Source organism: Alosa alosa, chromosome 4 (assembly GCF_017589495.1).
Source record: "Alosa alosa isolate M-15738 ecotype Scorff River chromosome 4, AALO_Geno_1.1, whole genome shotgun sequence".
Classification (NCBI taxonomy): Eukaryota; Metazoa; Chordata; class Actinopteri; order Clupeiformes; family Clupeidae; genus Alosa; species Alosa alosa.
The window spans coordinates 4,389,936-4,408,720 of NC_063192.1; the positions used below are offsets into that span (position 1 = coordinate 4,389,936).

The window sequence follows — 18,785 nt, forward strand, 5'->3', positions numbered from 1 at the left end:
CTAAGCGATATTCACCCTCATAATTTAATTTAAAATTCACACTGAATTAATGAACGGATATGGCACGAGTGAAAGTGGAGTTGGTAAAGAAAACATACTAGATTAAGGAGGAACAAGCTGTAAGTACCCATGGCTAGGCCTAAATTAGCTGTTCAAAATAGGTGATGGAGTAGCATACTTATAAATTCCCTCAACCAGTTTACAAGGCTTAAAACAATAGAAATGTCTGTGTCTGAAATTATTAGACATTTATGAGGACGTCATACTAGTCTCATTGCCTACTTGCAAATATTAAGCATACCAGCTCACGCCTGAATTCAGGCAAGTCAATTCAGGCACGGTGCTTGAACACTTTAAGCCCAGAGTTTAATTCAAAACGTTTAAGACTTGACCGCCTTTTTCTCGAAACCGAAACTGTAACAGCCAATGAAGTTCGGTTTTGCACACGGCGTTGCATAACATGGTGTTATGCCATTTGCACACGACAGCTTGTTTATTTTCGTTTTTGCAGCAGCATTGTTTGCACAATTTGCACAGTTTGTTAGTCAACTGTATAATACCCAAAAAACAGGCATCAGGCATGTTGTGCATTTTGGGTAAGTCTTGTTTAATCATTAGCCTAACAAGCAGTAGGCTATAGCCAGGCTTTGCATTGTTGAGTGCAAATAATTGCATTAACTAATAACACTCCAGAAATTAGGTGTCATAGACTGCATGTCGAAATGACACGTTTTTGCGTTTTTTCTGCAGTGTGTTTACTGAGTGCAGACTTCGCACTTGCCGTGTTGACAGCAGAGAGTCTCTCAATACCATGCAAGGCACATTCGGTACAAGGAGTGCAATATCGCAAAATCAGTTGGTACAAGGTTGGTATCTTCAATGCAGTGACTTTCTACACCTTGCTGTACCGTTCGACAAGTTCTATCATGTTTGCCCTACGGAGAGTTCACTTCCTCATTGTAAAGGTGTTTAAGTCATGATTCACTCGGATCTTTCACCCGTGTCTTTAAATTAACCCATGAGTCGCGAGTCTCTAGTATCATTAACTCGGATCAGTTGAGTCCTACTACAATTCAATCTAAAACGATAAACAGCGCCACACACAAACCTCTTGCAACATTAGCTAGCCTCCTAGCCCTAGCCATCGTAGCTGCCAAAAATGTAACAATTTCGTAGGCAACCACAACTCCACAAATCAACTCAAGCGACTGAGTGAGCAGGCAGTCCGAGATAACTGGTTAACTTCCCGCAGAGCCGGAAACATTGCAGACTCACAGACCATGGGACTCAGATTGGAGTGGCTGAGTAGCAATCCGGGTTAGTCGGATCAGCCGGCCGGTTAGGCTACGTTGAGTACGAGTCAGTCGAATCAGCCGGCTACGTTGTCATGAGTGGATCTGCGAGAGCGAGTAGCTCCTCCTCGAGGTGAAAAGCAATTCCACAACAAAAGCCATTTTTCCACTTCTGAAATAGCATTCAATGTTCTGCATGTAGCCTAGACATACTTGATCTCAAGGGGCCATGTCAACCCATTCCATAACCACTCATTTCATGTATAGCGCCACCTAGTTAAACACAAAAAAGTAAAAATGAGGTGTTGTAATTGAAGGTATCTGTGACCTAACATAGTCAAAACTGTACGAAATTGGAAGTGTTTTGTGGAATTCCGTTCATGTGTTCACATGAAGTGTAATTCCCATTTCTTCTTGAAGCCGAAATAAATCTGAGGATGTTTATCGGACATGCTTGGTTTTTACTGCAGGTACGTTAATCTTGTAATATCAATAAGGACCTAGGTAATGTTACCGTTAGCGTTGGTTGAGTGATGGAGGCCCATTTAATAGATTGCATTTGTAGCAAACTATAAATGCGGTTATACCAAGCAAATTGATAGCAGCACTGTTTGTATCTTTCGACTGTCATTTATTGCACGTGCTACAAAATCATTCTGTGCAATGGAAGATTTACCAACGTTACACCGGTCTGATACAGTTTTGCCTATTCATGCGTGAGACTGAGACGCCTGTTTATTTTGTTTTAAGTACGTGCAGGGTGTGAGAGGAGAATCGATGTGCTTTGATTCCAGCTTGGTAGTTGTAGTCTGTGAAATTAAAAAGCACGTGTGTGTGAAGTATCCAAACAATGACACCTTCATTTCATTATGGCTGCTTTAGCAACACACCTTAAGCTACTGTGTAGTGGGTTCCATTTAGAAGTGGCTACTTCATTCGCGCTTTCCTTGACTCATGGAGCTGCGTGGATGTTATTACAACTTTTAAACCAATGATATGGCAGTTTAAGTCCGCTTGATACTGTAAGGCGAAGCCATTGGTTTCAAAGGAGATTTTATTTGTGTCGCCAGCATAGCCTATTGACAATTTATGTTGTAAATAGGCCTACCTTATAATCCTACCTGTAGCTTAGGGAAGCTAACAGCTTTCTATTAGGATCTAGTTTGTTAGTTACCGTTTTGTCATAACTCCCTGATGCATTTTTGCATTTAGAATAGCCAGAGCGTGTATATCTCAATCTGAAAATTAAACAATATCGGGTGCCTATGGACTAGGCTGGGTGAACCCAGCCTGATCTGCCCGCTATTTATTTTTTGATTTCTTAAAAGATTGAGCTTGGTCTGATGAAAGCCAGACTAGCCATGGACCTCAGTTACACAATGCAAGGGAACATGAATCAGCCTATATTTGCACGAACAATAACGGACAAAAGCTCTTCAACTTTGGCCCGTTAAAATGTGTAGCCTATGAACAGTCTAGCGACGCATTTCATCAAGGCCCATTTGGACATGTCAGTTATTTGCACCACTGGTTAGATGTAAAACAGCATTTCGTTTCAGACTACTATTACTTAATTTGTGCATTGACAATAAAGTATTACATGAACTAAAGATGACTAAAATCTTATGTAGAAGAAGAAACATTCACAAAAAATCCATCCATCCAAAAATGACCTTTGTTTTTGATAGCTGTTGAAAACGGCATGGAACTGACAGAAATGTTTTTGTTTATAAATACATAAAAATAAATAAATAAATAAATAAATAAATAAATAAATAAAATTATGCTGATACCTTTTGCTTTTCCCAAATACAATGTAGCCTACAGGTGTAAGTGACCTTTCATCAATCCAGTTGCAATGGATGAACTGTGATGAACTGCCCTACTTGTGATTGTTTAGAGATTTTAAAGGCTTTATAACAATGCTACATCTTCTTTGGCTATTCTACAATCTATTCACCTTTTCAGCACCAGTAGGCTACTTTCTGTGCAGCCGCACACACACACTCAGGCATGCCAAACAAGCATACACAAAAGTTTCCAGAGTGGGGGATGGAGTAAAATATGGAGACAAATTGAAGTGTGATTTATTTTCGCGGAACGGATGTACAGGACTGAGCGGTGGTCATATTTTGTACCGCTATGCGGTACATCTAGTTAGATTTGGTGTATGGATGTAGCATATTAAAATGCAATTAGGTCGTGCAGACAGTCCGAACTGCACGCTCATGCTTGAGCTGCTTGAGTATCTACCTGGGTCAGTCGAATCAGCCGGGCGGACCGGTTACGTTGTTATGAGTGCAAGTCAGCCGAATCAGCCGGCTACGTTGTCATGAGTGGCTCTTTAGAGGAGCGAGTAACTCCTCGTCAAGGTGAAAAGCAAATCCACAACAAAAGCCATACTTTCACTTCTGAAATAACATATGTTCTGCACGCATAGCCTACTTTAAAATGCAATTAGGTCGCGAAGACAGTCCGAAACATTGCAAGCTCTGTATGGAGTTGCTTGAGTAGGCTAGCCTACCTGGGTCATTTGGATCAGCCGGGCGGACCGGTTACGTTATGTTGTGCCAGTCGAATCAGCCGGCCAGTCGAATGAGTGGATCTGTAGACGAGCGAGTAGCCTAGTTTCTACTCGTGTCAAGGTGATAATAATAATAGGCCTAATGAGAATAGTAGTAGTAGTAGTAATAATAATAATAATAACAATAATAATAATTTATTCACTGCAGGGCATTTCTAATGCCCTGTTTCTATGTCTACATTGAAAGTCAATTGCTTAGGCTAGGTTAAGACAATAAATAAACAGTCTGGCTCAAACTGCTTTCTTTCCCGTGAGTGGGTGGAGGTTTTGATGCTATTATATTAGGCTATTTTATATTATATTATATTATATGATATTATATTAGGGTACCTAACAGTATAGCTATGATTAATAGTAATATTAGTTGCCTAGTATTAGCAGCCTATAATACTTATTAGAATAGATTCCTAGTAGCCTACTATTAGTAGTAGTGGTAATAAACATTGTAGCAGAGTAGCATTAGACCTAGGCAAACTTCTATTGACAACAACAAATAATTAATTATTATAATATAGGCTACCCTCTCTGTCAATAAGATCAAAGTTTCTGAACATGAGCACCAAAAAGATGAACAATGTGTGGATGCACTTTTTGACCAGGATAGCAAAACTCTAAAGGCTAAATGCAAGTGCTGCAAAAACCTGGTTTCAAATCATGGAGGATCCACATCCAACATGAGAAGGCACTTAACGAAATGAAGCACCCCACGGCACTGCTTGAACGTAGGACTGAATTTCTTTGCGATTTAGCAATACTGACTCAAATGACTCAAGTGACTCGTTCAACCCGGATCAGTTTAGTGAGTGACTCAGAATAACCCGGATCCTTAAAAGGAATCGAGTTTGACAGGCCTACGGCTCATTGTACCGAATTTGGTTGCAGTTCCACCAGAATTCCACTGGGCGTGATCGCAGGCAATCCTTCACAGACGAGGCAAGGCTTCTTCCTAGCATACGGAAAACACACAATGGAACAGACTAGCGAGTGTGCAGGAAGCTGCAGATGCATTAATAAAAATCATGTGTGCGCACAGGATTGTGGGTGTTCCAAGCACGCAGAGGATACAGGCATGCATCCTCGAAAATCTCAGAACGAACTCAGTAGTTAGATAGAATCAGGGCTCTCAAGTGTCACGCATTGAGCGTGACAGTCACTCATTTCAGTCTTTTGTCACGCTCTCCCGCCACACATTGTATTTCTCACGCAGAAAAACTATTTATATATTTAATATGCTCGCGGCAGCTTCAAAATGTATCTGGCAGCGCCCGCTCTCACTATGGAACCGGCAGGAATCAAGCGCGTCTCCCCTGGAGTTGAGCCTGCCACTTATCAGCCAATCAAAAATAACGAGAGGGGCTACACAATAGCCAATCAGAAAATAACTATATTGTATCTGGGTAAGATTTAACGCAACAACAATGAAAAACGCGTATCCTGGAATTGTTGAACGTGAATTATTGAACATGAACCTGTTACCTACTTCTTCCAAGTTTCGTTCACCTTGGAGCTTTGAGCATCAGTTCATGGTTTCAGCACAGAGTAAGTCATCTTTTAATGTTACAACAAATCCACAACTTGTTTGACACAAACAATGACAACGTGACTGCTGCTATAGAGAATGTTTCCCAGATAATTAGCATCAGTTGTTCATGACTGTCTGTAACTTAGCCAACAGTTTCACAGCCTGTTCATTGACAACACTTGCTCAGAAACAGTAGCCTATGCCTAGTCATACTTTCGTTCACACGATGACTGACATATTGTCACATTCTAAACATCTCTCTCTCCAAATAGGCTTAATCATTTTATTAGCACTAAACAAATTAAAGTGTATTGCATAGCCTATTGTTATAGGTCACTTTTAAAATCACGTCATATTATATAATTATATCCTGGCCATGGATGCATTAATCATTGCACCTGTATTCAAAAATGTTGGGTAAAAAGCAATTAAGCATCCTCTCATTCACCCTGAGAGGAAAGCCCCCTAAAAGGTCCAGGTTAGTGGATGCTCAGAGGGGGTGAAAAGGCCCATTATTGAATTTTCAGTGCCATGTGTCAAATCATTTCTTTTGCAAATCTGAGCAATTATAAATTATACTTTTGCCCCATTTTGACTTAGGAGGGCATTGCTCCTACATACTTTAGCCAATAATCGTCTTTAGCCAAACATCTGCTCTCTTTTGGAAAGCTGAGACACTGTTGGAAAACAATTAGAATAACTGTGTGATGTACTGTCACAAAGTTACAAAGGCTAGATTATTCTTTTATTTTTCTACCAGATAACAAGCATCTTTGAACTGACCACATTTCAGCCCTCTAGGTCTTGACTTGATATGACTTGAGTCCTAGCATTAGGTCTTGTCATGCTGTGTGCAAAAGTAGATCAATATAGAATGACAACATGAGTACTTTAGACCATTATTTGCCAAGGTATGCTCATGCATTTGGTAAAATGCCCTATGAAAACTCCCCATAGGACTTTGGGTTATCCAAAATGCATACTGGCAATCAAATGCTTACTGCATATGAACCCCACATAAGCATAATATTGGCCTCAAATGAAAGGTAATACTCTGAAGTTTCATGCTTGCATTTGGATTGTAGGCTACTTCAGGTTCTGATATGACTACACTAAATATGGAATAATTACAAAAAATAAAAATCTTTACAATTTCTATTTCAATTCAATTGGTGTGTATAAGACGGGCTATATTTCTGCACAACTAATATTGGATCAACTGGTAACTGACCTGGGGCTGGTGTATGCTAGCTGGTGATGCTAGTTGCGCGTGTAAATCCTCACACCCCTAACCTTAAGAACAATTCTAACCGCTGAGTTGGAAGCCTGGGCTTTTAGCTCAGTGGTTAGAGCGCTCGACTCCCATGCCAGTGTGTGTTGACGGGGTTGTGTGGGGGGGGGGGAGATTGTCGACGGGGAATGTCACTCTTGCCTGTCCTCAAAACTTGAGAGCCCTGTAGAATTTTAAAGCACCCTTGACATTGGTACAGTGCTTGGCGAGATTCAATGACGTAACGTGAAAGAGCGGCTTTGAAGGACCCATCCTTGACTTTGAGAAACGACCCTAGAGTATATAAGTAAGTATATACTATTTTGATCCCGTGAGGGAAATTTAGTCTGGCACACAGTGAAGCACACACTAATCCCGGCGCAGTGAGCTGCCTGCAACAACAACGGCGCTCTGGGAGCAGGGAGGGGTTAGGTGCCTTGCTCAAGGGCACTTCAGGCGTGCCTACTGGTCGGATTCGAATGCATTCATAGATGCGCCCTAGCGGCAGCAAATGTAATTTGCAGCCAGGGTAGTCTAGCAACTCTCCGTTGGCTTGGAAGCTGAAAAAAACAAATTTCGGTCAGGCCAATTACAGCACCCCCACATGGGAACCAGCAACCAGTTCAGAAACAGGAAATTTCCCGAGAGTGAAAGTTCTCCCCTTATTAGACATTCTCTGACCACACTCAGCTTTGGGACGAACTTCACTCTCCGTAGCGGAAGCTGGTTATCACAGATAGCATTTTGTTTACTAGTGGGGGGCCTTAAGCACATTTTCGCGCAAATTCTTCTAAAAGCGCCTAATTTGGCACAAATGTAGCTTAGGTCATACTGAAATGATTTAACTAGGGCGCCGGAGTCAATGACCCTTGGGGCCAAGATGGCGGCCAAATCCAATATGGCTGCTGCCCGAAAAGGCTATAACTTTTGAACCACATGAGTTACAAATGTAAACTTGATATCTTTTTCAGCTTAATTGATCATGGGAAACACATAGCAATGTTAATATTTATGACCCAGTACATCTGGACCCCTTATTCCTTTAATTCCAATATGGCCACTGTCCAAAAAAGCAGTAGTTGGGGGCCTTACACCCCATTGTTCGTGCAAATTCATCTACAAACACGACATTGACACAGATGTAGCTGAGGGCATAATGAAATTATTTATCCAGGGCATCCAAGCGACCAAGATGGCGGCCAAATCTAATGTGGCCGCTGCCTGAAAGGGATTTAGCTATACATAGCTTTTGAGCCAGATGAGATACAAATACAAACTTGATGTCTATTTTAATTTTTTGACCATGGAAAACCCATAGGAATACTTACATTTATGATTGAGTATATCAGGACCCCCCAAATTCCTTAAATTCAATTCGGCCCCTGTCCAAAAAAGTGTTTTGGCTACAAATTTTGAACCAAATGCGCTACAAATGAGGATGTGGTGTCTATTTTATGTTTATTGACCACAAGAAGTCCATGGCATATTTATATTTATGCTTGTCATATTTATATTTATGCTTAGGTCTGGAATCCGTATTCTTTTTAAGACTGTGGTTGAAAATATTTTTTTACCACAACTTTAAAGGGTTTTCTCAATGTTGATTCATTTCCTTATAAAAGTGAAATGCTTTCAGTGCACCACAGATGAATACATTTCAAAGTGTAATCATATAAGAAAGAATAAGACACAATTATTATTGCAAGGCAATATTTATATTATGGCAAATTGTTAAAAGAACAATATAGTCGATTTGTCCAAAACTCTGCTTCACAACTGCATAACAAAAAAAGCAATAACATAAAAACAACAGTGAATTCTCATTATCACTCACGATCACCAGATCACTCATCGTCTCCACCATCATTGTTTGTACAAGCACCCTCACATGCATATAGAAGTGCAACGAACTCCAGCTTTACAGCACTTGCAGTGCTCTCTATTTTCAATTTCAATTTAATTGTGCTTATAGAGCGCCAAAACATTACACATGTATCATGGCGCTTTACAAAGTGTAGACAATAAGAGAAAGAAAAGAAAAGAAGGCCCATGGGGAACAGGGGAACAGGGGAACAGGGGGGAAAAACTCCCTAGAATTGGAGATACATATAGGAAGAAACCTCGAGCAGATCCATGACTCAAAGGCCTGACCCATCTGCCTAGGGTCAAATACAGGACATTAAGGTCTGTATACATGACAAATGCATATGATAGGCAGGTGTAGAGAATAGGACATGGTGTTTAAAGCCACCTGAGGTGAAAGTTACAAGAGTTGGGATGATTACATATCCGGTATGATAATGCATTAATCCTAATTTAATGTCAGAAAGTTCAAATAGTCCAGCGTTGGTCCAGGGGGAAAGGAGTTGTCAAGGCATGTGGTGGGTCGGCAGTATGGGCCAGGAATCTAGGCAGAGTTGTCATAGGCGGGTGATGGGTCGCTACATGTAGGCTGTACGGGCCAGGACAGGGCTGTACAGGGCCTCTCTACATGCTATCTTGCAACCACAGTGGAGGAGAATGGTGCAGGCTTTACTGGCATCTCCGAGATTAGTTCTGTAAGGTTCCCAAGTCTTGCGGGACAGTGGTTGCCTGATTCCAGTAAAAGCTCGCCTGCAGCAGTGCTCTTTTGATGTGCTGAATCAGTGCAGCTTGGGTGGGAGGCAGGTTCTCGAGAGATTTGGTACCATTCGAGAAAAGGTGATGTCTAGCTTCATCTAAGCCACTGGAACCACAGTTCTTGCTGTACATGATGACGACCATACGCTTCAGTTTTTGGACATGGAAGTTATTGTTGATCTGTTCAGGGTCCCAGGTAAGGGTAACCAGGGATTCTGTGAGATCTGGTGTTGCCTCCCTAGCTGCCCAGGCACTCGTTTTCTCATGGCCCAGGAAGGCTGAGGTTGTGTCACAGCCTGTTAAAGCGTGGACGAGTGGTAAGGCCAGTGACTTCTGGGGACCTAGATCCTTGCTGATTTAAGTGAGCAGGAATGTCCTTGGAGTTCTCCCATCTACTTTATTTCTTGATCCGGTTCCTCTGCGTTGGTGAGTTTGTGCTTTGAGGTTCTCCTCTGGATATGTATCAAACACAATATCCAGTCGCGTGACAGATTCATAGCTCATGTGTGACCGCACAAACCCAGCAATACTACTAAACCTGAAGAATTCTGCCATGTCTGCATCAGGCCTGGACTGAAGTGAAAGGAACAGTTGTGTGATGAGTGTCATGTTTTGCTTCTAAATACCATTAGTTGTTTTGTGCTTGGCTTTTGTGTCAGGTCAGTTGGCAAATGTCAGTATGTTTGCCCGAGGAATCATATCAGTATAAGTATAAGTATATACTCTTTTGAAATTTGGTCTCTGCATTTATCCCAATCCGTGAATTAGTGAAACACACTCAGCACACAGTGAACACACAGTGAGGTGAAGCACACACTAATCCCGGCGCAGTGAGCTGCCTGCAACAACAGCGGCGCTCGGGGAGCAGTGAGGGGTTAGGTGCCTTGCTCAAGGGCACTTCAGCGGTGCCTACTGGTCGGGGTTCGAACCGACAACCCTCGGTTACAAGTCCGGCGCTAACCAGTAGGCCCACGGCTGCCCTAAAACTCTGATACAGGCTTGGTGACCTTGTCAAGTCGCTGCTCTACATTGGCAGTAGGGCTACACCAACTTTGTGAGCAGTAGTGAGCGAATCAGCCACTTCTCTTTCCATAATATCTTGGGTGTCAAGTGCTATGAGGTCATGATTCGTTGATAAGAAGGGATTTCCAAGGGTTTCCATAACCGGTAAAATTTAACGCATTTGGTTCAAAGGTTGTAGTCAAAAACCCTTTTTTGGAAAGTAGCCATATTGGATTTGGGGACTTTGAGGATCCACATATACACAATCATAAATAGAAATATTTAGAGATTGGTATGGTGTGTGTTTTTTGTTAGCCTATTAGCTGGTTTGCATCGAACTCAATGAGCATCAAACCAGCTAATAGGCTAACTGAAAAACACACCATGCCAATCTCTAGGTATGGTGAAGGGTATGTGATGATGTGGGGATATTTTAATTCCAAAAGCCAAGGGAACTTTATCAAGATGCACAGTATCCTGGATCCATGAAATAAGTGGCCTTTAAAAAAAAAAAATCTGACTGCCTCTATGGGAATTTCACATAGGGGTCAAATACTTATTGCCCCTGTAATTTAAGGGAAAAAAAATATTTATTTACGATACATTTTTCATTCACTAAGAAAATTGGTGTCCTTAAAGGTTGGATTTTTACTTACTTTTTAAGTAAGGCATTAAGATCAATTTTTAGTCAACTTTAGCATGGGTTCAAATACTTATTCTCCCACTGTATCAATTATACATTTGTATCTCATCTGGTTCAAAATATGCAGCCAAATCCCTTTTCAGGTGGCGGATTTGGCTGCCATCTTGGTCTCAGAGATCACCAACTTCGAGCCCTGGCTAAATCATTTCAGTATGCCGTCAGCTGTATCCGTGCCAAATTTGGTGCTTGTAGATAAATTGGCGCAAACAATGAGGTGTAACTACAGTCAAAACTGCTTTTTTTTTGGACAGCGGCCATATTGGAATTGGAGGATTAAGTGGTCCAGATATACTGGGTCATAAATATAAACATTCCTATGTGTTTCCCATGATCAATTAAGTTGAAAAAGACATCAAGTTTGTATTTGTAGCTCATGTGGTTCATAATCACGCGGAACTAACATTTTGAAATGTCCTCCATGACGTGCCGCATAATTGACACACACCCTTGACAAATGACCATGTCTGAATCCCAATCTCTCCCCTAAACCCTAAACTCTGAACCCTTACACACTTAACTGACAGCAAGTTAGCGAGGGTGTAAGGGTTCAAAACACTAACAGGAAGGGGACAGCCCCTGTGACCTATCATTAAACTGACAACACAAAAAACGTGCTGCAAACACGTTACCTTTTCCTTTTTATGGCAGTTGTTTTTGTTTACTGATGTTTTTTCAAGCTTCCAGCCTCCCTTAAGAAAAATGTTCATAGATCCCGACTTATTGAAAGGGTACAGAAAGGGTGCAAGCGAGCCCTCAAGCACTTAACAACTTTGCAGTTGAAAAGCCCTAAACCTGACGAAGTTTGCGGGAACGCGCAGATTGTGTGAGTGCGTAAGCGGAGAGATTGGGATTGGGCCTACCACTTAACAGTACCGTAAAACTTCAAATAATAGCTGAGTCCCAAAGAGACGCCTGTCTCTTTTAAACGCCTGGCGTGGCTACAGGTTTGGGTTAAAGGCCGGTCTCCAGTAGAGGCCTGGCCTGTTTTTTAGTTTCGAGTTGTATTTAATCTTCTAAAACCTGTCAGATCGTCTGTTTAAAGCCCAATTCACACAAAAGATTCGCAATGACACAAAACCGTTTCAGAAAGGATGTTACAGCGGTGTGAATTAGATGTTGCACGTCGTTGCAAAGCATTTACCATGTCTGGTCATAGTTGGAAGGTTTTAGAATGTTGCATCAAGTTGCTGGTTAATATTAGAATGTTGATTAATTAAATTAATTAGAATGTTGCAGCTCATCTCGTCGCGAATCTTGGGTGTGATTTGGGCTTATGTATGGTGCAGACTGCGCACGTTATGATTAGATGGCATTAAAAGACTGCGGTGGGGAAAAGCTAGAGTTCCAAATTGTATAACTTTTTTTTCAATATGAACTATGCCTATATGTTCGACGTCGTCATCGTTCAATTCATCCCTTGTGTTTAAAATTTGCGGATAGGCCGATGGTAAGCTTGTTTTTATGCTGGCAACAAAACCAGAAGGGTTCACGAACATTATCCTTTATTCTAAATCATAGGTTCTCAAAGTGCGGCCCGGGGGCCAATGGCGGCCCGCGGAAACATTTCTGGCGGCCCGCGATAACATCTGATAACAACTGGAAAACTGTTAAAACTGTACAACTGTACTGTGTGCTTTGAAAAGAATGAATCTCCGTTTAGTGGTGTTTTGTGGCCGTCAGGTTTTCCTGTGGTGCTTTGGTAGCTGGAATTGGGCCTGAATAAGGCCTATGCTGATAAAAGCAAGGCAGACTGTTTGTTCTAAATCGTTTGTACTTGAAATGGACTGCAACCAGAACTGTTATATCCCAAATTTGTCTGTTGAGGGAGGGAACCCCAGGGATTGTGTGTGCATTCTTAAGATTTTCTAAAGTTTTGGCAGGTTTAGCCTCAGTTATGAATTAAAATGTGTTTAATGCAATACATATAAACTGTAGAGATGCAACCTGCTCATTAAAATGATTACAAATGGGATTTTTTTCCAGTTTTTTTCTTTCTTTTTCTCCCACCGCCCCTTTGGCGGCCCTCAGTCAATGTTGGGTTCCTGGATTGGCCCTCACCAATCAAAACTTTGAGAACCCCTGTTTTAAATGTACTGCCATGGCGGAAGGAATTTACCTTAGACTAGGCTATATCAGAGCCCGTCTACGGATATTCTCTGGCTATATACTGAAATAGGTTGGTGATGTAAAGTCAAGTGCACTTCTATGGGACTGGTGTGTGCGCGCGGAGTTTTTATTATTGAGTCGGAGTGGCAAGTGCTGCGCATAGTTGCAGTGGAATGTGGCTGCCCAGGGCATTATAAAACTTCTCACTCTTAGACCTACTCATACACGCCACTGAAATGGCGTATTTAGCTGTCTAAATTCGAATCATATGCTGGGGGAGAAATCGTCGGACATCCATGATTATTTTGTTATTCAGCACCCCTGGTCAAAAATATGTCCCCGCGCGCCTGGAAATAGGCTATGATTTGAAATGTAGACTGTTGTCAAATTTGGCAAATACAATACGGGAGAAACTATATGGTTAATGCTCTCTCATGCTGTTTCATTCGTGCCGAAAAGGAGGGAGAATGAAACATTATGCACGTTCCACTTTTGCATAAATAATTCCTGAACGGTTTTGGTCAGGGCTGATAATGCAACTGTATTTGACAAAGGACCGATATAGGCTATTTGCTAGTGACAAAATATGAGCTTTCAGTGTGATACAATCTATTTGTAAATTACGTTTGATTAAAACGTGTTTCGTCTGTTCTGGCTATCCCCGCTATTTGGATCTTACTGTATCTCACTTAATGAACAACATCTCAACACTAAAGGAATGATGATCCGTAATTGTCATCAGATAGCCTAGTCATATAGGTAGACATTCAGTGTGTTTGAAATAATTAATTCGATAATATTTTCCATCTTTGCAGAGGAAAAGTTTTGTGTAAAGGGAATTAAAGGCCTGTCTCATATAGACGTCTGTCTCTAATACTAGCCGGTGCAGTTTGGCGATTTGGGAAAATAAAAGCCCGGGCTATTATTTGGAGTTTTACAGTAATTGGTTTCAGATGGCCCATAATGTGGCCTGTGTTTTTGGCGTTTGCACAGCTCAGACATTTTCTTTTACTGTCTATGAAAAATTCTCTGCTGTTAAAAAAAAAAAAAAAAAACACCTTTATGGGAAAATGAATCTTTTGCAAAAAACAGCATAATAACCGGAAAGTAAGGTGTGAGCGAAACAACGGCCGTAGGGTTTGGACCGCAGAGAGAAAACAGATAAAACTGCTTTTCTAAATCACTGCTTGAGAAGTCTACCGTGTTGCCAAACCAGTGTTATGAATGACACTGCAGGCCTACATAACAGTAATTTCACAGAAGTAAAAAAGACGTGGATAGAATGAACAGTAGGCAAGTATAAATAATGGTAGGGTGATAGATGTGTGTGTGCGTGCGTGCGTATACGCATGTGCGTCTATTAGCCTACACAAACACAGGTTTACTTAGGGCAGGTCCCTCAGGTTGTGACATTTCAAGACCTATTGTGCTGCCGGGGCAGCAGAAGGCATTCGCCAAGTAGCATGGTGATTATCATTGTCTTCAATGTCTTTAAAATCTTTTAAAAAAAAAGCTTCCTAAACATTTTTTGAAGGTTGAAAAAGGTGTCTGTGTTAATCTGTCATATTTGTTGCAGTGTAGTACAAAGTACTTCTCTGTCTCAACTTGCTCTGCTTGACAGTGACCACATATTCTTTGTTCTCTTGGCAGCCAAGTTTTTCTGTGTCTGCCTGTTTCTACTGCTATATGGTGCCTGAGCCTATAGCCTACTTGCAAGATTTGCCTCTGCTTCATAACTGACAGAGATGAGATACTCTGCCAATTCATATTCTATTTATGGGGTCAGATGGGGATTCCTTTTACTTTGGTTCGTAATTTGGTTTGTCCAATGCTCTAAATATTCTTCTTTTGCTTGATTCATTTTTTTGTTGATTCTAATTGATGTTTGGGAAGCAGAGCTAGTTAGAGTTAGTTATCTTCAGTACCAGCTGACTGAGAGGACTCTTTTCAGGGTTCAGTTCCTGGCTTTTCAGTGTCTCAGATAGGAGTGTGTTCTTGGGACTGCTGTTTAGATGCATCCAGAATTTTAAGATTCATTTTTTTAATGTAAAAGCCAATGTCTTTCTATTTCTATTCAATGGCTCTTTCTTCAATCTCTTTCTATATCTATGGTTCGGACAGGTCTTTTTCTTCCACTGTCTGTTTTCTCTGCCACTCTGGTCTGTCTGTCTATGGCTATGGTTTCAAACAAGCGGCAACGTTCAATACCAAACAATGAAGCCAACACGGAAGTTCAGAAAACCTGCATTACCTTGAATGTCCATAGGGAGCGGCTTCAAGAACGAGCCATTTGTATAATAGACTACTGTATTAAAATGTCCAATTTCACAGCAGAAATGCTTTTACTAACACCCTGGCACAAAAAAAACTATTTGTGACTCTAAAATTAGTTGTCTTGTTTATGAAAGCTGTGAGTTGGGTAAATTATTTTGTATCTCATCCATTTCAATTGTAGATTCAATTGAATTTGCATTTAATATAAATGAGTTCAGGATTAGATGACAGTTCGAAATACCAAAGTCACGCTATATTTTCTTTGGTTCTTTTGGTTAGTCTTCGATTTATGCTGTTTGTGCAGCACTTGGAATATGAGCTCCTGTACATCCTGCAGCTTTTGTAGCTCATGCTGCCAATTTCCGTGCTTTACCACTTCGAACCTGCCCGTGATTGGCAGTCGATTGAGAGAAACGTGGATAGGACACACCCGGAGTGACAAAACGTGGGCATCCTGATGAATGGCAGCATTTCAGCAATGGACAGGTAGTTTCCCAATTACAGCTCTGCCTCAAACTTCAGAGGCAGCAGGTCACTATGGCAATATGTGTGGGAAATCAATCATCTAGCATTAGTCCATATAGATTTGGTTCATTTTTGGTGTATTCCACTAATGAATATTGGTGAGACAGTTTAACTGTCAGCTCATGTAATTTAGGCGCACTGTGTTTTGAGTTGATCATACTGTACATTCCAATACTAGTACCCTCTCCATTTCTGGTAGTTCTTATCAGAATAACACTTCATAGAATGGAAGAAAAGAAGGTAAAACAAGGATGGACTGTATAAACGAAAGATTCTAGAATGCTAAAACCTTTGGTACAAACAGTATTTTTTTATTCTGTTACGATACAGTTATTGACGTAAACATGTTGTCAGACAACATTAAAACATTTATGAGCCTGAGTGTGAGTGAAGCTTCACAACAAGGTGGCTATTGTTGAGCTCTCCTGACTCCATCTATGTCTCTGAAATGAAGAGGGTGAATGTGTTATCACAGACTACCAGCAGATGGCCCTCCAGACTTGTATACATCAGAGCCGTATATAGGGCTCTGGTATGCATCTCGATACTGTATGCTGTGTTTTGAGGACAGCAGAGGAGGAGGGGTGCTTTATTTAAAAGGCACCAAGTCAAGACTGGAGCAGGCCAGGCAGACATAAAGCCACTGAATCCTTGAGTTAGGATGGTTCTGTAATGGCCAAATTCCTATCTAGATAGATAGAAAGATAGATACTTTATTGATCCCCAGAGGAAATTCAAATCTTAAGTTAAGATTTTTTTCCTAAAAGTAGTTAGGAAACATGATTCTGTAATACCAAAAATCCTAAATGCCATCCTAAACTGAAGTTTCTATAATGAGGCCCCTGGTATGCATTCATTTCTTATTGGATGTTTTTTTTCTCTGTAGGTGATTGGACCTGAGTACCGAGGGCTTGTTATGAAGAACCTACATGATAATCACACAACAGTCTACCGAGGCGCGAACCACTCATACGAAGTGGGGGCGGAGTTTTCTTTGCTCCTACCTGAGCCAGCGCTGGGGGATTGCGGCACTTACCAGTGCACCCTCTGGCCACCCCTGGGTCACTACATCCAGGAAGGACAGTATGAATACTACCCCGCAGGTCAGTAAAGTGGGACAGTACAGTACGACTGCTACCCCACCAGGTCTGTACAGTGGGGCAGTACAACTATTACCCCACAGGTCAGTATTTTGAGGCAGTAGGACTATTGCCCCACCAGGTCAGTACAGTGGGTGGTACAGCATGCGATCCCCGTGGCCAGTAACACAGACCATGAGCACAACCTCCATGGACCAGACACGCTGCTCAAATGCACTGATGTGTTGCACCCTGTCTGATGTCTTATGACCATGTCATATTGGTGTGTGACAGTATTATTGATGTCTTATGATGCTCAATAGTGTTATTAATGCCCTTATGATGCTCAGATAGTGTTGTGAATGCCCTTATGATGGGTTATTAACACCCTGTCTGTTGCCTTATAATACTCAGGCTGTCTTATTAACATCCTGTCTGTTGCCTTATAATACTCAGGTTGTGTTATTAACATCCTGTCTGATTTTTTATGACACTCAGGTTGTTTGCGACCAACTGAGGCATTACCCATGATGCCCCTCCCTGTCACTCACTTCAGCTGTTTTGACATCACAAGAAATCTGGCGTCTTGGGGAATTCCAGCCGCTCTTATTCTCATCATCATCATCGCTGGAAGTGTCTTGTACTTTTACCAAAGACAAAAACAATATAAACTGGCAGAGACCATTTGAAGTTTCACGTGTCACTGTTAACTCTCAACTAGTTGGATGGAAGTTATCTGCTTTATACAATTCCAGCCTTTCAGAGATTAGGTCTTATCTTTAACACAGTAGCATCATATATCAATATCTGATGTAGTGGTACAGGGTGGACCTCACAAGCGTGTCGCTATCCTAACATCTCAAATTAATTTCACAAGGTGTCACCCTTCCATCAAAAATGGTTCTGGTATGACTTTGAACAAAATTTGGATTCAGTTTTGACCTCCTGTGCAATTGTCAGCTGACAATTATTTTGATTAATATTTGAGACACCACACCCATAACCTTGAAAGTGAAATTGTGTGTGTGTGTGTTGGTTGGTGTGTGTCTCTGTGTATAATATCACTGAGTGGGGTTTCTCTGTCCTTACTCTGGCAAATTAGTTGGTGTTGATAATTGTTTACAATGAGTTAAGCTCGCAGTTATGAAGGTTGCAAGGCACCTTAAGCCACCTATTCTATATTTTTCTCATCAATACATTATTTTATTCTTTTTTATTTGACAACTATGATTTGCTGTAAATAACATTAATTGTATTGTACTTATGCTGTCTAAATCTGCTGCAAGACGCTGTGTAAAATGTGCAATATAAATAAATTACTTTGACATTGAAATGTTATACTTTATCTCTTCAAATGAACCCAGACAAACAGTGCTTTAAAAGGTCTCCAAGAGGCTGACAAGAACACTGTTCACTGACCCTCCCAGGGTCTGCACTGAAAATAAGAATCTATGGGACATCCTCATGCAGACACACACATGATGGCAAACACACACACACACACCAGTAGAAACAGAAAACATTTCGTTTGTAGAGCTCTGTCAAACTACTGCCACAGAGTTACATGTAAGTTTCACTTTTCTGTTAAGTCCTTCACAGTTGTGCGTCCTATACTATTTACTAGACAGCCTACCCTAAACTTGCCCATTCAACAAATAGTGCTAACACCCAATTCTGTTAGGACTCCAAATAGGAAATAATCAAATCAAACTGGTGGTATTCTAATAATGAAGACCTGCAGGATGTCAAGTTTATTGTCATATGCATATTAGTAGAGTACCACAGCAATTAAATACAATGTGTCTTGGC

General features: G+C 41.1%; 1 protein-coding gene across 1 annotated transcript; it reads left to right on the top strand.

The window, feature by feature from the left end:
* The first annotated feature begins 449 nt into the window (after window positions 1–449).
* LOC125292767 lies at window positions 450–18,309 on the top strand. The gene is made up of 4 exons (XM_048240176.1): window positions 450–596; window positions 751–866; window positions 16,784–17,000; window positions 17,475–18,309. Exons 1-4 carry the CDS (start codon window positions 461–463, stop codon window positions 17,663–17,665), a joined length of 660 nt encoding a protein of 219 aa, XP_048096133.1. The 5' UTR covers window positions 450–460; the 3' UTR covers window positions 17,666–18,309.
* The last annotated feature ends 476 nt before the right edge of the window (window positions 18,310–18,785 follow it).

Bases quoted from the DNA above. Each gene is read 5' to 3' on its own strand.
- LOC125292767 (XM_048240176.1), top strand. From the start codon at position 461: ATGGTGTTATGCCATTTGCACACGACAGCTTGTTTATTTTCGTTTTTG. The intron at 867-16,783 runs GTTGGTATCTTC...TTTTCTCTGTAG, and splicing joins GCAAAATCAGTTGGTACAAG to GTGATTGGACCTGAGTACCG. The intron at 17,001-17,474 runs GTCAGTAAAGTG...TATGACACTCAG, and splicing joins GTATGAATACTACCCCGCAG to GTTGTTTGCGACCAACTGAG.